Source organism: Ursus maritimus, unplaced genomic scaffold, assembly GCF_017311325.1.
Source record: "Ursus maritimus isolate PB19 unplaced genomic scaffold, ASM1731132v1 scaffold_13, whole genome shotgun sequence".
In the NCBI taxonomy this organism is placed as follows: domain Eukaryota; kingdom Metazoa; phylum Chordata; class Mammalia; order Carnivora; family Ursidae; genus Ursus; species Ursus maritimus.
In genome coordinates this window covers 54,579,145-54,604,567 of record NW_024423675.1, presented here as the reverse complement: position 1 = coordinate 54,604,567, position 25,423 = coordinate 54,579,145, and the positions used below count along the sequence as shown (strand labels likewise).

General features: G+C 47.4%; 1 protein-coding gene across 1 annotated transcript in view; it reads right to left on the bottom strand.

The window, feature by feature from the left end:
- PPP1R14C (protein phosphatase 1 regulatory inhibitor subunit 14C) overlaps positions 1–25,423 on the bottom strand; it is an 83,639-nt gene that overhangs the window by 24,769 nt on the left and 33,447 nt on the right. Inside the window, exons 2-3 of the mRNA XM_040627957.1 lie at positions 2,887–2,970; positions 1,501–1,533 (exon numbers count right to left, since the gene is read on the bottom strand). Coding sequence (XP_040483891.1) covers positions 1,501–1,533; positions 2,887–2,970 — 117 coding nt within the window. The remainder of the gene's footprint in view (positions 1–1,500; positions 1,534–2,886; positions 2,971–25,423) is intronic.

The window sequence follows — 25,423 nt, the reverse complement described above, 5'->3', positions numbered from 1 at the left end:
AACAAAATACTGGTCAATACCTTTATTAAGGGGATGGAGGGAAATGAGTTACGTGGAGAGTGAGAGAGCTATCACATTTCCCTTTAAGCCAATACATGAAAAAAATAATTAGTAGCAATTTCATATTTAGGAATACAAGAGTAAAGAGTAGGAAAACATCCAACAGTGTTGATGTGTAAAACTATTTGGATATAATATATAAATATAAAATATATACCTTTAGGAAGAGGGACTAAAGAATGGGAGAGTCAATGTTACTTTTCTTTTATAAGCCCAATTGTATTTTTGGCTTTCAAAACTATGAATATATACTACATTAATTTTAAAATAAATTTAATAACTTTATAATTTTAAAATTAGAATTAAAAATCTCTGTGACTGCAAGATGCAATCAGCATAAAGGAACACTTGGGACTATAAGAATAAAGCTCAAATAAGTAATTGGCCTCAAGCCAAATGATCACAAAACACCCAAATCTTACACACTCTTGTGAAAGTATGCTTTCCTCTCACTTTGTAATTGTATCACTTCAAAAATCAGAAGTCCTACCAACATTGCTTTGATGTTGCAAAAAACATCTGATGGATCTTCTAATTCCTCTGATTTATCACGGCAACAAATGAATAGGATTTCCTTTACCAATCTTTTCATGACTGATCAAATCCTTAATTTCTACACCATGCTTTCACTCTTTGGAGTACACCTTAAATGCTTTGGTCTATGATGTAAAGTTTACATCAAAAACCAGGGATGTACTGTATGGTGACTAACAGAATATAATAAAAAAAATATTATTATAAAAAAGAGAAATGCAAAAAAAATAATAAATAAATAAATAAATAAATAAACAAACAAACAAATGCTTTGGTCTAATCAAACTAATACCCACTGTTTTTATACTAATATTTATCCACTTGATGATAAATATACAAACAAAGCATAAAATTTCTTCTTCCAATAAAGGCAATTCTTCTGAATGACAGATTTCACCTTAAGGTTCTTAAAAATGCATCTCTATATACTAAAAGAATGCATTCTCCAGTTATAAATCTAACCCTTTTACCAAAGTGATTCCAAACCCTCTCACAATTACCTTTAAATCTGGCTTTTAGGGACAACTGGGTGATGGGCATTAAGGAGGCACTTGATGTAATAAGCACGGGGTGTTATATGCAACTGATGAATCACTAAATTGTACCCCTGAAACTAACAATACAGTATCTGTTAGGTAAATTCAATTTAAATAAAGAATTAAAAAAAAAAAAAAGACAAGCAACACACCCAATTCCATCAGTTTGAAGTCTTCCTGAACCAGATATGCGTGGGCGTACATTTAAGGGAGTTAATACTAGTCGAGCATGCACTTCACTTACGGATAATCACCGCTACTTAGTACATACATAACCAAACCATGTATTGTTGTTCGGCTTTAAAAAAACACAACTTGGTTTAACAAAAACAAATTCAAACACGGGATTTAGGAAAAGCGATTTGTTTACCTCTGTTGGTTTGTAGCAGTCTACAAGAGCTTCCTAGAATAAAACACACAGAAGGTAAGTTTGATTATTTTACAATTCAGTATCATTTTAAAAGTGAAATTAAAAATCATTTGTCTTCATGGTGTTATTCTGTACATGGTAAATCCAGATTTCATATCAACAATCTAGAATCGCACTTTATTTCAGCACCCGTTAGGTCAGCTTGAAGATATCAAAAGTTGTACCTTCTATGCACGAATGCCTTGCACTCCTCAGAACACACACGCACCCCTCTCCTTCGGCCGACCCACTGGTTAATAAGAAACTATATGCACTGACGTGGAGACAGCCTGTGGGAAATGGTAATAATCACCCCGGACACGGAAAGCCAGGGGGCCTGGCTGTGATTCAACCACAAAGCACCTTGTCACACCTCTGCACGCCTCCGTGTACTCGCCTGGAAACCAAAGCTACAGCCCCTTTGAGGGTCTCAATTTAAAAAAAAAAACAACCTTTTATATGTTATCACATCTACAGACCTGGTGCCTGCTTTCTTGTTTCTAACTTTCATAACTAGATGCTATCGTGTCCCAACTAGATTTACCAACAAGAAATGATCACTAAGCTGAGACTGTTCACCACACGAGGGACACTAGGAATTATTAACACATGGAACACACTCAGACATTACAATGTGCCCTTTAATTGCCTTTAGAGATCACTTGCCATTGGTGATAACCAACAGCCATTAATAGTAATTATCAGTGAACATTAAGAACAATGACAGGTCAGAAGCTAATTGCTTTTAGAAACTCCCAAACGCACATTTTAAAATGGTAGATCTGACCTCCTGTGGGAAGGGAAATAAACACTGCATGGCTCTGGACAGAGGAAACAGGAGACATCCCCACACCCATTGCTGTATTAGAACGCTACCCGGTGAGCAGACTCTAATGATGTATCTTTTATTATGTTGTAAACAATTTAATCTGGAAACTGATTTCCTGGGTGATATAATCCACGACCATGGGACCAGAGTCCTGGGCCTGGGTACCCCAGGTCTGGCTCAGCACCCCTTCCTCTCATATAGCTGTGGGACATCACTTCCTCTCCTGGCAAATGCATTCCTAGAGGCAGAACCGGCTCTTCCTCCAAGAAGATGCAGCCACAGAAGCTCACACCCGTCGGGGGGTTTGAGAACTGACTGGGGTCAAGAACTGCTTTGGCATCAGAGATGGAGTGCGGGAGAGCAGATACCCAGCACCCCTCTGCTTTCCTCCTGGCACACTGCTCGACTCCTGGTGCTAACACCGCCCTAGGGTAGGATCCGTGTATGCCAGGTTCTGGAGATCCAAGCCCATTCAAGCATCCGTGACTGGCAAGTTCTAGATTTTGAAAGCTGCTTACCCGTAATTTTAAAGCTCTCTCTTCTTCACTGTCTGCGTCAAGAAGATCATCAATGTCAATTTCTACTTCTGGCATTTCTTCTTCCTGGGGGAGCAAATGGGAAGGCATTCTATTTAGTGAGAAACGACATGGCACCGAACCAATTTAGTTCACTTACATAAATAACTAGATCGTTAATTAAGGGGGGATTAACAATTGGGTGGAGGGGAGACCAGAAGTAAGAAGAGGGAAAGGAAAAGACGTGGAGGAAGTAGGAGAAAGAGAGAAAGACGGGGGAAAGGGCAAGCCAGAAGAAAAAGGAAAAGGAGGGAGGGGGTAAGCAGAAGGAAGGAGGAGGAAAGGCAGGGACGGGGAGAGGGAGCAAAGAAGATCTAAGAGTCACGAAGCAGTAGAAAGTAATATTTCAAAGATGACAACTTCTTGCGTTCTGGTAGAAAACTACAATTATGAGTATAGCATGGGAGTCAGCAGATGACAGAGCAGTAAGAGTTGCAGTTTCTTACCCACCATCTACCCTTTGCTTGGTGGCTACCTGATCTTTATTCTGGGTCCACATCTCCCTTCACAGCTCTGGCTCTGGGGGGAGCCTGATTCTGAAGATTTCTGAGGCACGGTGCTTGGGTCAGGATCACCCCAGCTCCAACTACTGACTCAGAGGATGGGAGATCCAACTGAGACCCGTGGGGGTGCTGGGAAAAGATGCTCTTTCCATGAGAAGCATCCCTGCTCGCTCCTTCTAAACGGCGAGTGGAAAGAGGACGCTCTTAGCCATAAATTACTGGCAGCCATCCTGCAACTACAAAGAAAGCGAGCCTGATTCAGGGTGGGCAGAGTTAGGAGAAGAACCCAGGGTCCTAGACAAGTCGGTCACTGAGTCACTGAGTCAAACCACCTCTGAAGCCCGCCTACCTTTAAGTAAATCCCTATTTCTACTTCAGCCAATGTGAGTGAAGTGTAATATTCCTGCAACCAGAGACATCCAATCCAGAACAGAGGGCAGATGAACAAAGTCCATCTGGAATGTGGTGAAATACGTCCCCGATGTGGAATCTGTACTTCCACCCCCAGGTAGGTCTTTGCTACCTCTCACTTCCTCTGTTATCTGACCTGCGCCATTCTGAGAACACGGAAATACAATCGCATTTTGGAAAGCGCTGCGATTTTGCCCGTCACCTTCCCAGTAGGAGTCACCCCCTCCCCAGCTCCTCCCTGTCGCAGGCATGTGTCTGCAGAAGCTAGAGAGAGAGCTTTACGAGGGGTGTCCGGGCTTAGCTGCTCGGTGCCGGCTACATCACCTGGTCTTTGCGGGCAAGACTCACTTCCTGAGTATCTTCTTTCTAGTAAAATGCATTTACGAATAATGCACAACCATTCTTTTTTTTTTTTTTTTTTTTTTTTCTATTCCAACACTAAAGAGGACCCAAGCGTTTGGAGGAAACTAAGGAATGTGACACACTGCTGTGAAATGGTAAGAAATGTATATATTGGTCTCTACCCCTGGTTCCTGGCACAGAGCTCCTAAAACCCTTAGAACTCCCTGGCTGGTAGGAACCTCTTGAGTTCTAATGAGGTGACTCTTGGTGGGCTCCTGGGTGGGGGCTGGTCACAAGAAAGACCAAACCATGATTAGAAGCTTGGAACTTTCCACCACACCCCTCACCCATCCTTCTGGAAGGGGAGAGGGGCTGGAAATGGAGGTAGGTACAAATGTAGCCTCTATCCAGGCTGAGGATGCTGGGAGGAGCCCAAGGCTGCACTCCATGGTCAGGACGCTGGGAAAGACCACCCTGGATGTGTGTGCTGCTTCCCTCCATCCATGGCTACCAGCTTCCGTGGCCACCACCACGCGCCCCCCCACCACCCTTGCTGGCGCTCTGTCATTCTGAGCCGCCCATGCCCCACCTCCTATTTTTGTGTGTATGTGAAATTCCGCCTGAGTCACTTAGGAAGCCACAAACAGATGGTGGTACAGCTCTCAAGGGTCTACCAGACTCTCCACAGTGAAAGGACAGGTGGGGACTGAAACACCAACAGAGAATCTCACTAGATTATGAAACAGCCAACAGCCCATGAACACAGACCACAGCTGGGGAGCCACAGTGTGGACGGAGCCCACAGGGAACCTCCCCAGGCCAATGAACGCCAAACCAATGGCCATCGGCCCCTGGAGCAGAGCCCAGTGCACACTGGCTTATGTTCTGGTAAATGTGCTTAGAGATTAATCCAGCTACATCCACAGCATGGTGTGGCTTTAAAAACTCCCCTAGAAGGCCCAAATCCCCATAGCCAGTTTCAGCTGATTCTACTCAAGAAAAGCTAAGCAAAAGAGACAAACCCACAAGTTCCTATCTAACCGTCTACACAGAATCCTCCTCAGTTTCTCCATGCCTCCCCCAAATCAGTCACTTGGCTTTGGCATTAATATTCGGTGTGGACACGAAGTCTATACTTAAGGTTCAGTGTCCTTGAGCGCAGGAAGCAGGATAAAGAACCTCTTCAAGGAATCACAGCGAAGGGAAGCTCAGCGTCTGCTATTCTTAAAGGAAATGAAGGACTAAGTAAATAATGCTCTCCTCAGAGCGGTACGGCGACGCGTTTCCCTGCGAACGTTACTCAGCTTTGCTGCCCTGCCAGATTCAGTCACATGGGCCTCACTTGTGGAGCAATGCCGAGTCCCACCCGTGCGGGAGGCATGTGCAACGCTCTCACTAGGAATGCACTCGGCTCTCCCGCAGACACCACATTTGACCCATTTTCTCCAGCCCTCAACATCTGGGCTGTCTGATATGGCAACCGCGTGTGGTATTTTCATAAAATTCACCACATGAAACACAATTAAAAATTCAGTTCCTCAGTTGCATTAGCCATGTTTCAGTGCCCAGTGGCCACATGGGGAACCTTCCATTCCAGTGGACATGACTGCCCTAGAGTCCACTTACCCCCTGGACCAGACATTGGGAAGCAAAGCCTCCTTCCCTCTCAAGGGCCCTTGACAGGAGTAAAGAAGACACCCAGCATCACAGGGTCACTACCATTACCAAGGGTACACGGCAGGGAAAACCTAGGCTTAGCTTTCCTGATGCAAATTGTCTCCATCGACTAAGTAATTATAACAATCATTGGGCATGGACACTTTCTACCAACCTATGATGCTTCTCGTGACCCCAAGGAGTCTGAGCTCAGTGTGCACACGAGGAGGGGGGAGTAGGGGTGTGTTCTGAAGGTCGGTGATGCCGAAACCAAAGTCCGGGGCACAACGACATAGAGACACAGGCCATGGAGGTACACATGGGAGGGTCCTGGGGGGCAAAGACTGATCTAGTGTCAAATAGAGAATCCCATGTATATTTGGTATTTAAAATTTTTAATGAGGAGTGCAGAAATATTCTACATTTGGTTGAAGTTCTCTTTAGCGCTATTAAATGTATGGAACGATATCACCAAATAATTAACTTTAGTGATGGATCACATTGTTGACAAGGGAGTAACCACAGCCTCAGCTCACTCTGATGTCCCAGAGTTTAGTGGTATTTGAGAATTTCCCCACTTTAAAAACAGACCAGTGGTTATGGTGACGGTAAGTGAAACCATCTCTTCAGAGTCCCTGAAGGGGACCTTGAAGGGCTAAGTCACCAGCTAACATATCCCCCTTTTAGTCAGAGGCCTTCCTGTTGGCACCCGCAGAACAAGCCCCTTGATCACGACCATGCATCTTCCTGTCATACACCTGCTGAAAATCCACTATATGCAAGGTGTGTGGTCAGGCACTGTAAGACTCTGCCTGGGAGGGACCGTCAGTCTAAGCTCGAAACAAAATAACATACCACAGCACCAAAAGAGAAAGACAAACCCAAGGGCTTGAGTAACTAAGGAGAGGAAAACCTTCCACCAAGGGCTGCCCGGGAGGGTTTCACCAAGGAGTGTGTAAGCTGGCCTTGAGGAGTGGCAGGATTTGGACAGGATTCGAGGGGGAGGGAGATCACCCACCAAAGGCAAAATGGTACACAGGAGGCAAAAATACAATGTGAGTTGTAAACATGGCGTGTAGAAAGGTCTTGGCCTGGGAGCCAGACAGCTCTGAGCTGCCAACTTCAATGCCTGTGGTGAGCAGACAGGTAACAGCAATGAGCACTAAGGCAGCCTGGGGGGGTGCTATAAGGAGTAGTGGGGAGCATGGGAAACTGGAGAAAATATGCCCTGAAGAAAGACAGCAAAGAACACGCCATTCCTGCCAATTGTGACCTTCCTTTTAGGAATGTGTGCTTAGTGCTGCCAGATTTTCTAACTTTTCAGGAGAAGTTGAAAATACAGATTTTTAATATAAAAAATATCACAATATTTTAAAAGTTGGTTAACAATTGCTTAAAATCCTGTAAAGGACCAACAAAATCCATCACCCTGCAGGCCACAGTTCTTCCTCGTCCTGCAGAGACTAACCTACGGGGGGCTCCAGAGCAAGGGTGGGAAATGCCAGCAGGGAAGCCAGCCGGGCTGCAGGGCTGCGGGCTGCGGGGAGGAGGCGAGGAGAGGAGGCCTCTGAGAAACACACACTCACCCCAGCGTGAGCTACCCGGGCTTGAATGAGTTGTAGCAAGAACGAAAAGATCTTAACCGCTGTGCCACCCAGGCGCCCCTAGAACGAAAAGATCTTAAACCATGATTAACAGGGAGGGAAAACAGAGGGCACCTGGAGATGAGCTGGGTGGCGGATGAGCGAGAAGGAAAAGTAACAGGAGATCCAGGTTTCAGGCCAAGAGGTGTTGGAGGAAAACGCAGTAATAAGGGGCGCATCTGGGACCCTGAAGGCAGTTCACAGCCAACAGGCAGTTCAGAGGTAAGCCATCGGCAATGCCCTCTCCCTGCCAGCTCCCAGCGCGTGAGCAGACGGGACCCCCACGTCGCCACCACAAAGGGACACGCTGCAGGGCTGAGCGGCAGAGGCCCAGCCCCGCGCAGGCAGAAGCTGCAGCCTAGAGGAGGCCGCCACGGCGGGGAGCGCACAACAGGCCCGGGCACAAGGATGCACTCAGGCCACCCATGCAGGCTCCCGGAGCACGGCCGGCCTGTGGACACACACACACACCCTCACACACATACACACACTCTCGTGTGCGCACACTCTCACGCATACATACACACCCTCCCATGTGTATACATGCACACTCACACGCACACTCGTGCACCTACACTCACATATGCACATACTCTCATGGGCGCACATGCACATGCTTGCACGTGCTCGTGCACATTCTCACATATGCACACGCTCACATGCACACGCTCACACACGCCCACACCCAGTGTTACACGCACACGCACTCTCTCACATGTGCACACACTCCTCATATGCACACTCACGCACACACACATGCACAAACTTGCACACACACTCTCACATGCACACACACTCTCACATGCACACACACTCTCACATGTGTGCACACATACTCACATACCATATGCACACACACTTCTAACTTGCCAGAAAATTTACACCATGAGCCCTGTCAAGTGTGATGTCAAGTGTGTTTGTATTAAAAAAAAAATACAAGTGCTCGCTTCTCTCCACAGCAGTGACGGGGGCAGGAATGCTCGAGCTAAAACAGCTGGGACACGGATTCTGGTTTTCCAGCTCTGTGACACTCGGCCTAACGGCTCCCTGAAAGTGCCAGGGGCTCACGGTTCTCAGCAAGTCTCCAGCTTCAATAGGGCTGTGAAGTGCCGCGGGATCAGAGCCTGTGACCCTGGCTGCCGCCCACGGACACACGCGGGGCGGGGCGGGACACACGGGGCGGGACACGTGGGCAGCAGGGGCAGGGGTGGGCAAGGGCCCAGAGCCCGCACTTCCGAGCACTCCCCCTGCTGTAGGCGCGCAGGGGAAACTGGCTCAGGAAGAACCTAAAAAGAACAGAGGCGAGCTGAAGCCAGGGGATTCCGTCAGCTCCCAAAGAAAATACTTACATTTCATGTTTTCATTTTAATGACGATCCCAAAAATTTCTGTAAGCAAGCATATTTATTCTAAGAATTGTCTGGATGGTCATCCTTTAACCTTTAATTCGACTCTGTGTTTGCACGGTGGCATCCAGCAGAATTACTTTCACTGTCACAGGCGAATGAGTAAAAGGCCAAAGATCTGATACCGAATAAATGTAATACCCGTTAGATCCATACCTCAGTGACCTAGGCCCACCGGGTGAAGCCAGAGGGACGTCTCTCACAGGACATGCAGGGGCCAGGCTGGGCCTCCTTCCTAACCACACGAAAGGAGTGACAGGAGGCATCACACTAAATTCATGTTGTGGGCTTGAATTCCATTGGCTGGGTGCTTTACGGCTAATCTGCAATTGGGATTTGATTTTATAACTGCAAAAACCATAAGCATCAGGAGTTACACCTGGTTTTAAGTGGTACATATTTAAATACTATAATATTACATGCTTCAATCAGCCCTGGAAACTGCAAGAAATCTTTTCCACTTAAAAAGGAGCCCAGCCTGCCCTATGGCACATCGCTGTGGAATTTCAAAACACTGGGGACGAAGAGGAGATCCTGGAAGTTTTCAGAAAGACACAGGTCACAACGAGGCAGTCGGAGAATTGGTGTCATCAGGCAAGGGAGCAGTAATTTCAAAATCCCGAGGGGAAACGATTGCCAAACTGGATGCCTCCATGCCCACACACTGCCAGCTAAGAGTCAGAGCAAGACCACAGCCATTTCAAGACACATCGGGTTTTACATCTTAATAGATCTGCCTCCCATTTGGGGACGAAGTGGTCCAGTAAAACAAAGGAAACACATGGGGTTGTAGATGGTGAAGACCAGAGGGCACACACCCGAATCCTGCCCGAGGAGGGCATCTGGGAGGCCAGGAAGTGAAGAACAAAGCACGGGGGGCCCCAAAGCTGGGAAGCTGAGCAGAAAGAATGGAGCCGAGCCTAATGGGTAACATGGGCATGGGGACCAGGTCACCCCTGCCTGGGTGGCCAGGCATTCAGAGGGGCTGGCAGAGGATGGCCTCACGTGGAACCAAAATGGGGGAAACACATGTGGGTCACCCAAGCTCCAACACCCTTGGTCAATGGTATGGTCCCATGTTACCAGTCTTTCCCCAAGACCCACTTATTTTAAAATTTAAGTGAGCTTCAAGGATTGAAGCTGGCTCAGAGCCGCACAGCAATATCTCCCAAACTCTTCCTTTAAAAAAAAAAGAAACAGCTTAACCAACCTTTATCCTGTGATGAAGGGATGGTTAAGATAATGTCCACAGAGGATGCTATTCTTGCTGCCCAGAAAAGCTAGTCTGTGCCTCCCTTTATCCCACGCACCCCACCGCTGAAGTTCAACTCCGGAGCGCTCAGCACACCCATTATTGTCACCACCCACATCCACCCAGCAGCCCACACAGAGCGCCACCCCTTTCCTCTCAGTCAAGGAAACATGATGTGATAAGGGTGAGCAATACTGACGTTATTTTATAAACACCATAAATCATGTTTTATTATGTCTATAGTTCACTTGCTTGATTTGGTATCTCTCACTATTATCATTGAGCAAATTACTTGTCACACAGCCTCATGTCATAGCAGCCCAGGGGAGAGCTGCTGCCCTAACAATCAACAATATAAAATGACTACCAACTCAAAGACAGGAAGATTCACGTTACTGGTCTTGTGAGATTATTCTAGAACTAGGCACGTCTACAGCAAACGCTAAGAACACCAGGCAGATCCATACAACATCTATTGACTGAATACCTACTACCCGCCAAGCACTTTCTAGATGCCAGAGAGAAGGAACAGACAACTGACAAAAATACCTGTTCTTGTGGAGATCAAACCCTGGTAGGGGAAGACAGACAATAAACACGAAAGGACCATATACAGCAGAGCAAACGGTGATAAATACTTTGAAGAAAAAATAGGCAGACAGGAGAGACAGGGAATAGCAAGGCTAGCATTTGACATAAGGTGAGAGAAATATCTGAATAAAAGACCTTGAAGAGAGTGAGGGAAGCCAGGTCAGATGTGTGGATAAGACATCGTGGGGGGGGGGGGCAAGCGAGGCCCAGGTGTATCTGAGACGCTGCAAGGAGTTGGGGGTCACAGTAGTGGGCTTGGGGTGGGGTCCCTGTAAAGACTGACCTGTCCCCTGAGAGAAAAGCCATCAGAGTCTGAACAGAGTGGTGGCCTGATCTGATTTACCCTTTAGAAAGGATCACCCTGCACTGTGCGAGGTAAGGGCGTGAACAGTCCACCAGAAATCACCTGGTAAGAGACAACACTGCCTTAGACCAGGCGACAGTAGCGCAATACCTATTCTCTTCTTACTTGGGTCATGGCTAACCCAGACCTCGAAGAGCGGACTGCATACGTGCAGCCCCACTGGTTCCTGAGGCTGCTGAGCTAGAACATTCCGCAAGGTGCAGGTATCAAGGGCATGCCTATCAAGCAGGAGCAGGTGGGCACAATCGCAGGTGGTAGCCACTGGGATGCAGACTCGGGTGTTGGGGGCCAGCATTTAGGTGAGGGGGTGCCCAGGCTGAGAAGTCAGGGGTGGCCACTGAGATGCTAAGGAAAGGAGCTGTGTGGGAAAGCAGCAGGACAGCACCGAGCCAAGCCAGGGAGGTGCTCTCCCAGATCTGAAGCCCGTTCCCCACCCCAACCCCCCAACCTGTGTCAAGTGTTCTTCTGCTGAAGGGCTATGTGGGGCAGGCCTCTGCCACCCCCCAAATCCCTGCCCCCCCTAAAACCAGACATGCAGCAATTCATTTTCACAAGTGATCATCTCTGGAGAGGGAGGTTGGAGACAGACAGACCCAGGTTCGACTGCANNNCTGCCACCTGCAACCTGTGTGAGCCGGAGCGAGGTAACTCACCGTCCTAACCCTTATTTCCCACGCCTATAAAATGCGGCTGAATATAAAAAGCCAGCGCGATGGCGCCTGGACTTGTTGCACAAACTGAAGGACCAGTTACACGACCTCAGACAGGGCTAAGGCTTCTGAGCACACGTGATCAGCTGATCCCTCTTCTAAAAAGTTTAATGTAAATGTCTCTTCCAGGGCATCTTTCACTCCTTTTGCCTGAAAATTGCACGTAAAGACCTAACACATCACCAACTTACTGAAAATCACAAGGATTAAAAGGGGTAGGGGAAGAAATGTAAGCAAACATCCCCAGAGGCAGAGCCTTCCAGAACAATAACACTTTGCTCTGCATTTCTGCATATGAACGCTAAACATGCACAGCTGGTCGTGAACAATGCCAGAGTGACAAGAAAACCTGAAGTCGTTATCCTAAGAAGGTATCTGACAGTAAGTGAGAGCTAAGGCAGTTCACAGCGATGGCAAGGACGGCCTTCTCAGCCACGGCAGAATGGATGTCCCGAAGGTTCTGGCCGCACTGAATAGATGGCCACCATCCTCATGGCCCCTGTGCTGGTTCACAGCAGTGGGACCCCCTAGACCCCCAGTCCCCCAGAGCAGCACCTGCAGCCCCAGGAGCATCACGCAAGCTCCCGGGCTGGTGCTGAGGGAGCTGAGGGACACACACAGTCAGAAGCACATCCAGCAGAAGACAGGAGGGGTCAGGCGGGTCAAGAGTGTGGACAAGACAGCCGGGCAATGAGCTCAAATTGCTACGGGGCTGCAGGCAACAGCTAAGGACACTGGGAGACACTAAAGGGCTGTTCCAGAAGAGAGGCTGTTCCTTGGTGTCACCCAAGGAGAGCAAGAGGCAATGGGCGGGCAGCCACACACGATTGTGCCCACCTGCTCCTGCTTGATAGGCATGCCCTTGATACCTGCACCTTGCGGAATGTTCTAGCTCAGCAGCCTCGGGAACCAGTGGGGCTGCATGTATGCAGTCCACTCTTCGACGTCCGGGTTAGCTATGACCCAAGTAAGAAGAGAATAGGTATTGCGCTACTGTCGCCTGGTCTAAGGCAGTGTTGTCTCTTACCAGGTGATTTCTACCACCTTCTGCGTGGACTGTTCACTTCGCTAAGAAGTCACACTTGGCCATGTTCTGCTTCTCATCCATTTTGTAATACAGCCGAGACGGTCTTCTTGATGGAAGATGATCCATTGGCCCCCAAGAGGGCCAAGCAGAACTCTTCAGGCTGGAAACACACAGACCCATGGTGTCACAAAGGCAGACGCCTGTTCTAACTCAGTTCTTAGAAGGCAGTCCTCCCACACCACCAAACCCACACTACCACCACATTGCTCGTGCCTGAATCATTCCAATGGGAATCCGGGGGACCAGGTGTTGGATTTCGGGAACACAGAATATTGAACCCGGGCACTTTCCTATCTCCTATCTTGGGAAAGCTCTTAAATCTGCTAGGGCTACATGTGTTCAGGGTTGACAGGCGCACAAAAGAGTAAGACTGATGGGGCGCCTTGGGTGGCGCAGTCGTTAAGCATCTGCCTTCGGCTCAGGGCGTGATCCCAGCGTTCTGGGATCGAGCCCCACATCGGGCTCCTCTGCTGGGAGCCTGCTTCTTCCTCTCCCACTCCCCCTGCTTGTGTTCCCTCTCTCGCTGGCTGTCTCTGTCAAATAAATAAAATAAAAATCTTAAAAAAAAAAAAAAAAGAGTAAGACTGAGAAGATGATGTGGAGCTGCCATTTGGAAGAGATGCCAGGCACCAAAAAGAAGTCGCGATTTGCATCTGGAGATGTCCAGGTGCGGACCAGCAGGCACAGTGCACTTGCAGTGTGGAAGAGTATGGGTGAGACGAGCTCTCAAGCCACAAAAAGACATGGAGGAACCTTATATACCTATTGCTCAGTGAAAGGCTACATACCATAGGATTCCAACCATATGACGTTCTGGAAAAGGCAAAACTATGGAGACAGTGGAAAGATCCGTGGTTGCCAAAGGCTTAGGGGAAAGGAGGGATGAACAGGCGGAGCACAGGGCAGTTAAGGGCAGTGAGATTGTATGACATTGTAATGGTGGGTAAATGTCATTAGTGGCAAGTCCACAGAAGGGACAACACGAAGAGTGAACCCTAATGAAAACTCTGGAGTTTGGCTAATAAAAATGTATCAAAATCCTTTTTAAGTGGAAGGCATGCAGGCAGGGACAAGGGCTACCCGCCCAAGGAGGAAACAACCCTTAAAAGGATTTTATGTCGCCCTGGAAGGAGCCCTCCACCCTGCCCCATATGATAGAAGGCGACAAAAACCTGATTGGATGACAGGTGCAGGGAGGATTAATCAGATTCAAACAGCTGCCAACGAGCCCATAAAAACCCCTGGTCTTAGAAACTCTGGTGACAACCCCTTCGGGTCCCCTTCCTCCTTGGGAGCTTTGTACTATCACTTTGCTATCGCTCAATAAACCTTGCTTTGCTGCCCACCAAAAAAAAAAAAAGTATCAATACTGGCTCATCTGTTGTAATAAATACACCAGACTAATACTAGATTTAACAACAGCGGAAGCAGGGGGAGGGGAGGGGACACCGAACGGGTGTATGGGGGTACTTTTCGGAAGCTCGGGTACCTTCTAGGGTACAGGTGAGAGCTCAGGGCCACCCACCCACCTCTCTGCCTGAAGAGAACTTGCCAGAAGTTCCTTTCATTACCTCCCTCACACGGTAGGGGAGGGAAGGGAGAGAGGAGCTCTTGCTCCAAGGGCCACACTGAGATCAGAGAGCAGGTCCCTGGGCACATTTGGCGCAAATGACTTTGGTGAAAGTCTAGTCTTAGAAAGAAAGGCCAGCCAAAAAAGGTGACTTAACCAGCACTTCTGTGTGACATGAGCAGACCAAAAGGAGTGCTGCTTTGTAAAAATCGCTGTGATCATTTCCATGTAATGAGTGCTACTCTGCATAGGCAAGGTCACCATCCCAGGAAGAGTGGCCCCAGCCCCTCCTTCCCCTCCATCCCCCTCATCTAATCCATCACCAAGTCTATCAGTTCTCTGGCTTAAACGGCTTCTGAATCTGCACTTTCACCTCCTCCACTACCCCCATGTCTAAATCATCTCTTGCCTAAATTATTACAGGTTTCTCCCGATGGCTGCCACACACCCATTCTCATCCTTCCCTCAGTCTATTCTCCACTTGGTAGCCAGGGTAGCAACTTTAAGAACACAAATCTGTCACTGCCCTGCTAAGACACTTTTGGTGGCTTCCCATCAGTCCTAAAACCAAAATTCCTAGCACAGCCTACAAGGAGTGCACCCCGCCCCGCCCCGTCCCCAATCCCTCAACATGCTCCCCACCCAGGCCTCCACAGGGCCTTTGCACATGCATGTGTGGTATGCTCTTCTCATTATCTAAGTCAACAGTCACTTCCTAAGGGAAAACTTCCTTGGTCTCACTTGGGCCAAGGTCACCCTCCCAACCCCTGAAACTGTATTCCTAAGACCACACACTCCTTTGTTGCATGTACCACACAGGTAAAATTTTACATTTGTTGGTGTTCCTCCATAAACCGTAAGTCCCTAGAGCAATGCCTTGCACAGTGCCTGGCACACAGGAAGCCCTTGATAATTTCTTGAATTAAAGAATGAACAATTCACTGAGTTAGGTATTATCCTCACCGTGATTTCACAGAAATATTTGAGTGTCTTGACTCAGGCTGAGGGCTGAGTTTCAAACTCAGACAACCTGACCCCAGTCTGCATGACTTTATGCTAACACGTGTTCTACGCCTTTCAGGATGCCGCCGTACTGAGCAAAAGATTTGTCCCTGCTGATTTCAGTGACTCTGGAAGCAGCACGAGAACGGCAGAGCCCTTCCCGGAGTGCTGGATGGCAGCCAGAGAGCCCTCCGGGGACTGCCTCACTGCCACGGCTTCGGCCGCTCCCACACATCAGAAATAGCCAAGGCGCTCACCAATCTGGAACCCAGGAGGTGATTCCAAGTTTCCATGGAACACACCCTCTGTGAACTACACACGAATGGACTGAGGGTTCTAGGGTAAGTTTGGGAAATGACTAACCGTTTCCAGAGAACGTGCTAAACCCCCAGCTGGAGACCTGAGCCCCACTCTTTATAAACATGGTGGAGATGGTCGATGTAAGTACTGCTATTCCCTGGGCCTGTCACAGAAAAGCCCACATCCACACCGGAGGAGCTGATCCAAGGGGCCAGGCAGCCGGGGTCTGGGCAAGGGACCCAGTGTCTGCACTAGTCTACACTACCTGCCAGTCAGCAGTGGGGAAGGAGCGCTCCCCAGACTGGGAACAGGAACTGGACAGATCTACCAAAGGGCACCAAGGATAAACCTAAGTCTTGGACAGGGAAGGATTCAAGATTATAAGGGAGGGGGAAAAAGCCACTTGTTCCACAGAAGCAAGTAATTAGCCTGACGCCTTGAGAAGTGGCTGTGATACATTGCCAGTCTCCTGGGGCTAAAATAGAGTTTATTTAAGATCTGGTACTTTGGAAACTTAACTGATTTTTAACTGTATGTCTCGTTATTTTTTCTGTTACTGCTCTCCTATAAAAGTACTCAATTTCTAAAATGTCAACTGGTTTCAACCATGGCACTGAGTATTTGGAGTGTACTTGAAGAGAATGGTAAAGTGCCCCCACGGGACTCGACTGGGGCAGCAGAAAAGAAATCAAAGGTGTGGAAAATTCCGGGTGTGTGATCAAAGCAGCGGAAATGAGTCAGAATTCTTCTCGGATTGTTGACTCCCCACTTGAAGAGCCTCCTTCCAGAGCACTCCGCAGCCAGAAGCAGGAAGTGCTCTTTCTCAAGTCCTGACTCAAGAACACCTGCCTCAGAAACCCCTGTGAAAATGCAGATCCCTGGGCACCGCACCCCCCCCCCCAGAGCCATTGGACCCCAGAGGGTAAGGAGGAGCTTGGAGTCTACACAGGTTACCAGGAGACACAGAGGATTCACTAAAGTTTGCAAACCACTACTTCATCAGGCTTCGAGTATCTTTGCAGAGAGGGAAGACATTCCATGACAGAGGTGACAACGAAAAGGAAGAGCCACTCCTCACATATGGTCGCTGATCTCCACTCCCCGGTTAGAACCTTCATTCTGCCATTATGGGCTGGGTGCTGAGGATTCCACCATCAACAAGACATGAGACCCCCCCAGCTGCCATCTGGGGAACAAGACAAAGGCAGATGGTAGCTACACAAAAGAACAATATGCAACACTGCTTGGCTGTGGAAGCAAAGCTCAGTCACACAAGCAAGAAGTGGCAGCTCCATCCTGACTTAATCGGGGGCCACACAAGGACCGATCCCTGCCCAAGGCCACTGTTGCTCAGCCATGGCTCATCTCTGCTTCTCCTAGACCCTCTGTGAACAGATGGCACTGCTGGGTTCACCTGAGTGTCCCTCAGCTCCTGCTGGGGGCTCCATTTTGAAAATGCGTCAAAAAGCCCATCTTCCACAGCGTTTGTCATTGTACAGGTCTTAAACCCAGGAGGAGGCGAGATCAGTGAGAATGCCAAGGAAAAAGAAAGTTCTGGCAAGGGAACTGAGCCCTATACAGCTCTCACCAAGGAGCAGCCCTCCTCTCCCTGCGGAGGGAGGTCTTCTGCCATCGGTAGCCAGCGCACACACAACACCCTGGAGCCAGTCCTCCTCCTCCTCACAGCCTGTGGCAACAGGGGGACAGATGTCATCACCAGATTGTTTCCACACTGGAAAGCAATGCTTCAACCACTTGGATACCCACCACCAGACATCCCATAACAGTCTGGAAATCAGCAATTTGCCAGTCCTATAAAACAACCCGTTAACCCTGGGGCCACCTGCACCCATCTCCCTAATCCCACAGATCCCAGGCCAGCAACGCCCATTCACTTCAGTTCACTTAGTGCCTTCCCCACACGAGCCAAGTGCCCCCTGGAGCCGGAGATCCGCCAGTGTGGACCTTCTGGGAGCGACTGCTGATGGAAGGAGGCACACGGCGTCACTTCCCAGACAAACACCAGCAACTAGAAGGTCAGTCCTCGCCTGAACTGGATCTGTAGTGGGTCCTGCTTGACTTCAACAGGCCAGAGCTGAGCCTCTTACACGGGGCTCGTCTGACTTTTTCCTCCCCAAGAAAATACTCCCCCATCCTCCACCTCTCTGAGGCCTGAGGAAAGCGAGCTCAGGAGATAGTCCTTGTAAACGCTGGACTGAGATGTGAGTGGCCCCCTCGGGCAGAAGTGTGAGCTTCGGTCCGTGGCAGGTGGGAGGTTATGTTTATGTGAAGGGGCGGGGAGGGAAAGAAAGAGCACCCAGACCCTCCTTATACCTAGAAACTCTAGAAACATCTGTCTTCCAAAATGCTTTCAGCCCTACTTATGAGAGAGTTTTACCTTCGATTCCAGGCAAGCAGCACAAAATACAATTCCAGTCATTCTAAAAACGCCAATTCTGTTATTTTGATTCATCGCAAACTACCTGCGACTAGGAAGACACCCAGGTGTTACCTCTTCTACATCTGTCACTTGCGCTACTGGAATAGACGCTCATTTCTGAACACGAGTAATGGCAGACGCACAGAAAGGGATGCCGTGCTTTATTTTTAATTTCCACAAACGGACTGACTGAACTCCAGACCTATTTTTCAAAGGAAAAAAGCAGTGCCAAATAAGAAAGGTGCAAATGCCTCACGCTGATCTGCGGTTTTATTCCCAGGAAGGGGTGTGACATGATCAAATCTTTCCCCAAATCCTTATTTAGTTTCTTCCGGGCAGGGAATGATTTGGATTGAAGATGACTTCCTCAAAACCACCTTGCAAATTAAAAAAACAAAAAACTAACAACAACAACAACAAAAATCCTTGGAACAGAAATTAGATCTAAGAACCCGATGCCCTGCTACTCTGCTAACTTCTGACATCAATGAGAGAGGAAACGGAATGCCGCACACCTAGTGGGCGCTCCATAATTGTCTGTTGAGTGACTGACCGCATGATTTATTCTGAGCCCTGATGGCTCTTCGCACTAGCAAGCTAATTCAGTTGTTATAAAAGCAAGCAGGGGGGAAGATTTATGATTGCCCAGTTACCCCGAATGACCATAAATCCTTGCCAACCTCTAGGCTGTTCCAAGCAGCCCAGCTAGTAGTTCGGCAGGCAAAATGACACTATATTGTGATGATTCCCTTTGGAAGGCCTTGGTGGTACTCTTATTTAGAAAGTGAAGGTCTACCAGGACTACGGTTCTCAGTCACCCTCTGTAACACAGAACAAGAGAATCCCATCCCTCCATTCACAGAGACGGACTCTTCAGCCCAGACAGGGACCAGGCTGAAGACTCCCAGGCCTTCTATCCTCGGTATTCAGTGCACATCAGGAGATGGGGTGAAGCTCACTACGGCTGACCTCTGCCCATGACCTGACACTGCACTGGGACCTGGATCTCCTGTCCTCTGGCCTCCCAAAGCTCTGTAGTCATGGGCACATTAAATTTCATCATGATCACTAGCACATTAAAACCCTAAACCCCCGGGGCGCCTGGGTGGCACAGCGGTTAAGCGTCTGCCTTCGGCTCAGGGCGTGATCCCGGCGTTCTGGGATCGAGCCCCACATCAGGCTCCTCCGCTGGGAGCCTGCTTCTTCCTCTCCCACTCCCCCTGCTTGTGTTCCCTCTCTCGCTGGCTGTCTCTATCTCTGTCAAATAAATAAATAAAATCTTTTAAAAAAATAAATAAATAAATAAAAATAAAACCCTAAACCCCATCAAGATGTGTATCTGTTGTCTCCACTAGCACAGTAAGAGCTCCTTGAAGGCAAGGACTATGTTTTGTTTATTTTGTAACCCTCATACCTATCCAGCCCACATATATGCACAGTGAATTTTTACTGAGCGAATAAACCGAAGCTCTCACCAAAATAAAATACTTAGGCCTGGAACGACCTTTAGACACATTTTCTAGAATATTCAGGTTAAGAATAAGAGGAACTCATCTAACTGCATGAATACTTAATTTCCTCTTGAAATTGACCCAGAATTGGAGATACAAGGGTCGTGCAGGTTTATGTAAGAAAGGCTGGTTATAAATAGCAGCTGCTCTAGCTGTGTAACGAAAGAAAATGCAGAGGGAAAGTAGACATACATTCTTTTTATAACTCTTGCCTTCATTGATTGAGAGACAACGAGACAGACAGCCTCTTGAATCAATTATTATATTTATGAACTGGCTCCATCTCACCTTTAAATTTCTTGTCAATAACTGTATTCCACGTGCATGAGTACTTAAATGAGTAGACGTCCCCCTTTACTCATTGAGATGTCAAGAATAGCAAATATCTACCACCAAGCAATTTTTTTAATTTATTTTTTTTTTACCGAAGTATTGTATTAGTTTCAGGTGTACAACACAGTGACTCAACAGGTATATACATTACAAAGTGATCACCACGGTAAAGGTAGCTACCCTCTGTCATCATACAAACCATATTACTAACTACATTCCTATAGGCCATACGTTGTATCCCTGTACCCTATTTATTTATTTTATAACTGGAAGTTTGTACCTTTTGCTCCCTTTGCTCATCTGCCCCCTTCCTATCCCCACCTTGTTCTAGAAACCACGGGATTGCTCTCTGTATCTATGAGTCTCTTTTGTTTTATGTTGTTCGTTTTGTTTTTTAGATTCCACATATAAATGAAATCCCAGGGTATTTGTCTTTCTCCTACTTATTTCACTTAGCATAATACCCTCTGGGTCCATGGTAAACGGCAAGATATCATTCTTTTTTGTGGTCAAGGAATATTCCATTGTATATAAATACCACATCTTCTTTATCCATTCATTATCGATGGACACGGGCTGCTTCCATAGCTTGGCTATTGTAATAAGGCTGCAATGTACATAGGGGTCTCAGGCTAATCCCTGAGACCTCTGATGGGTAAAATTAGAAGTGTGAGAACCCCCGAAGGGACTGGAAAGAGTTCGGTGCCTCGGAAGCCAGAAGAGGAACGTGACTTAAGGAGGAGGGAATGAGATCAACTGTGTCAAACTCTGAAAGTAAGACAAGGACCAAGCCTGGGCCATTGGGTTGAGCAACACGGAAGTCACAGTTACCTAACAAAGCAGCTTCAGAGTGGGGCTGGGGCGGAAACCCAGAGTCAAGACACCACGGGAGGAGACTGGGACTGGTTTGATGTTCAAGAATGCAGTTGTCCCACCCACCACCTGCGGTTTCAAATACCTGTGGTCAGCTGTGGTCTGGAAGCAGATGACCCTCCTTCTCACCAAGCAGCAGAAGGTCAACAGCAGCCTAGCGTTACATCACAACACTCATGCCATTCCCCTCCCCTCATCTCATCAGGCAGGCAGCATATCGGCTTGCACCATCACAAGAAGCAGGGTGAGCGCAGTGCAATAAGATAGCGAGAGAGAGAGAGAGACAGAGGCCACCTTCACAGACCTTTTATTACGGTATATTGTTGTAACCATTCTATTTCATTATTAGTTATTGTTGCTAACCTGTTACTATGCCTCATTTATGAACTAAACTGTATCACAGGTAGGTACATACAGGAGAAAAACATAGTAGACACAGGGTTTCATGCTAGGCACAACTGCAGGCATCCACAGGACATCCTGGAATGTATCCCCTGCAAAAGAGGGGTGCAGAAAACTTTCTCAAGTTGGTTTGAAGAGAAGGACAGGGTTGCTAACTAACAGGAGGAAGTGGGGGCAAGAAAGGATTTTAGATTTTTTTTTTAAGGATGAAGAAATAATAGCATGTTTATACTCTGTGGGGAACGAACGAAGAAGGGAAGTGAGGAAAAATGACCAGAACAATATCCCTGAGTAGGCAAGAAGGGTGGAGTCCACTGCAGAAGGGTGGGTCCCTTTCTTGGGCCGCAGACAGCTCACTTGCCCCGGAGGAAATGAGCAACGTGTGTGGGCACACCAGCCGGCCGGGCACGGGGAATGCCCTCCAACTGTTTTCTCAAAGGGAAACCCTGTTTTCTCAAAGGGAAACCAGAAAGCAGAGGCGAGGCCTGCGGACAAGGTGGCGAGGAACATAGCGGCCGTTGCGGAGAATGGGAAAGCAGCCAGCCCGGGGCCTGCCTCCCGTTCGTCATCATAATTTAGTGTGTCCAGGCAGCGTGGTAAGAGTGCATGAGTGAGTGAATTCATCTTTCAGAAGAGAGCCACAAGCCAGAATCTACACAGAAGAAAATTTGGCTGGCTCTTTTTTCCTCCAAGATGAAGTCCCAGCAACACTGGGGACAATATGTAACTGGGTCCTTTCCAGTGGGCCTCAAGCACCTCCTTGCACATTGCCATCCCCCCAACTAAACATTTGCTCTCAAGGGAACAGGCAAATCCAACGTCACTTCTGTCTTCGAGCAGGAATAGTACTTCAAGAACACAGACCTGCAGCCAAGCAGACCAGGGGTCTGGTCCCAGCTCTGCCAATTACTCGCCATGTGACCTAAACCGCTCTGCACCTCTATTTCCTCATCCATAAAATGGGAATAAATAAGAATAGAACTTTCCACACGGGGCTGTCCCAGGGATTAAATAGTATGTCCTGTACCTAACACAGTGTCTGCCTCACAGTAAGTGCCTCACCAACCAGGGCTACGATGAGTCTGAGGAAGTCAACAGCAGACCCAGGCCACGGAAAAGATTAGTCTTGATCCAAATTCCTTACCATACCTGAGCAATGCCTTTGTTTGCAGAGCTCTAAATACAAGTTTTATTATGCAGTTGTTCAGGGTTACTGGCCTCTGTCCAGACGACTGCTTAGTAACCACCTGATCTACACCCTCTCAGAATCAGTAAATCAGTCCCAGAGCAGAGACTATTATGTCCATTGATTAAAAATAAAAAGACCAAGTCTTGAACCATAAATCAGCTACGAATGAGTGACTTAGAGCCCACGTGCACATTTTCTTTAAGAAACGTGTGTAAAACACAAATTATCACAAAGCGCGTTCCTAGGTCTGGTCAAGAAGTACCAAACTGGGTAAGACAGTCCTCTTTTTTTCAAAATAGGAACAGTTCATATTTATGAGTACAACTGTACCAGCTGTGCCAATAACTTTTACAATCAAGAGTTCAATTACTGCTCATCTCAACCCTTGTAGCAGGTGCTAGTGTTACAAACGAGGACATGAAGACTTTGAGAGGTTATAGGACTTGTCCTGGGTTGGGCAGCTTGAGCTAAAGGTCGTGGGAACCAAAACCACCTTTCTTCCCTCTCTGATCTGCAAGCGAAACGGGAAACTAAGATCCGGCTAAGAGTCTTGCTGAACAGTGACCCTCTTGGCCTTCACCTTCCTGTAGCTTCCTGGGGGTGTTCTTGTCCAGGAGAGTGGGGGACTACAACCCAGAGCAGGTAGGATTCGATTCAAGCCCACTAGCGGGGTGGTAGCTGAGTCAGTAGAGAAGCAGCCAGAATTAAGATTCCAAGCTGCGGTTGTCGACGTTCAGGTGTCTATGGCTTTCAAACTCTATCCAGAGGTGTATGGGGAAAATAAAACATTCAATATTGGTCTGAAGGAAGGTATAAAGTTTCCAAATGGGAGTAGCCTAGAATGTGAAGTCAATAAATGTTCCCACTGCAAGAGAAGCTAAAACAATCAATATCAACATGATGAGCTTAGCCATCACCAGAAATCCCTCCAACATACAAGATGGTTGGGTAATATACTGCAGATGAGACTTGGGTATTTTCCTAATCCTCCACGAGGAGACTAGAACTGTTGCCAAATTCAATCAGGGACCCCCAGGTGTCTTCCTTATCCAATCAAGAGACCAGAGTCCCCCTCAAATCCAATAACTGTGACCATGAAAAATGGGATGAGGATGTCAATTAAGTCATCAAAGAACATTGCAAATCTTCTCTATTGCATTATGACCACTGTCTGAGTGGGCACTGCGTCAACAGAAAGAAATATGGGAGGATGGGGAGTGAACGCAAAACACTTTAAATGTATCACTCTTCATCTGGCACTTTTGGGGAAAAGGGATTGCACAGACCTCAAGGATTGATTTCAATTATACCCAGAAAAATGAATTCAAAGGAATGGGAATTTCACGAGCGAACAAAGGGTAATTTAAATATCCCGTGAGAAGGTAGCTCCCTTTGTTCTGTTCATCAGCAATCAAGCTTCTGATCTCCATTCCCGTCTCCCAGGTGCACTGTCTCCCAGGACAGCATGCCCTGAGCAAATGACCACTGTTGCCTTCCTGCTGGACATCACACGCAGCCACTGGCAAGTCCTGTCCATCCTACCTGCAAAGAGCACTGCATCAGCCCACCCCACCCCATCCCCACCGCTAACACCTTGGTGTTCCCCCCGCCCCCCACCTTCACTCTCTCTTGACCATTCCCCACACAGCAGCCACACCGGGCTTTTCAAAATCCTAATCTGCCTTCAATCATTTAGGACCAAAATGAATAGTTTCAGAACGTGTTGTGTAAACATTTGTCTGATCATCTGATTAAGCTATTACCAAAAGAAGAAAGATTTGAATAAATATATGATCTCACCATAAAACCGACAAAACCAGAAATAGATTGATGTATCCTAAATTAGAAACCCTTAATGCTTTAAATCCATACGTCCAAAGTTAAATTTTGACAAGACGACAAACTGTAGCAATCACCTAATGAAACAAACAAGCCCTGAGAATAAACAGGTCTCTCTCTCTGCTGTGACTGAACTATAATAGCCAACTTCAGTTTTCTCACATTGCTAAATTTTCTGTGTGAGTAAAAAAAAAAAAAAAAAAAATACTGGAAATGATCAGATTTAAATGTGGGTATTCAGTGTAAAATAGAACTTGAGGTTTAAAACAGAAACACTGCCGAGAGTAATTAGTTGTGGAAATGTAAATCACACCAAGAAGTAAGGCATGTAAAAAATAATGAACAAATCAAGCATAAGTTAAATTTAAAAATTCAAGGCATTTTGTTTCGAGGCATCTTTGAGCTCGCTGAGCAGACACGATACGCAAAACTCCTCTCCTGAGATGAAAAAAATTACAGGCAAGAAGTTACGGTCACAATTAAATGGTGGCAGACGTGGCCAAGGACTATTGAGGGGACTTGGTCCCTTTACGAATCTTTTGATGGATGAACGTGTGGGGATGGCGCAACCGAACAACGTGGGACTGATGGGGATGGGAGGAAACAGCACCACAATCGTAGAAGCCTTGGCTGGAGCACAGACGATGGCTGTGTTCACCAGCGAAATCCACTACTTCTGTGTGTCCCCCTCCACAGCACCTGTTTTTTCTAGAATATAAAAATCAGGTTGTGTACATTTTCATATTGAACTTTTTTGTTTAATACACTTTTGGAATAGTAAAAAAAATAAAATTCAAATCTGACCACTAAACTAATCTAAGTTTAGTTAGAACTAAACTTAAAATTCTGACTCCCCGACTTGGCCCACAAAGTTCTCATGGTAGGACCCCTCTACGGTCTCTGGCTTCTGCGGCCCTATGGCCTGGAACTATCTCCTGACCACGCCCCTCCTCTTCACCTTAGGCAAGCTGATTTCTCGGCCTTCTAGAATCTTCTTGGGGAGGCCCTCCCCTCCCTGATATCTCCTTTCCTTATTCTCAGGCACACTTCTCTTTGC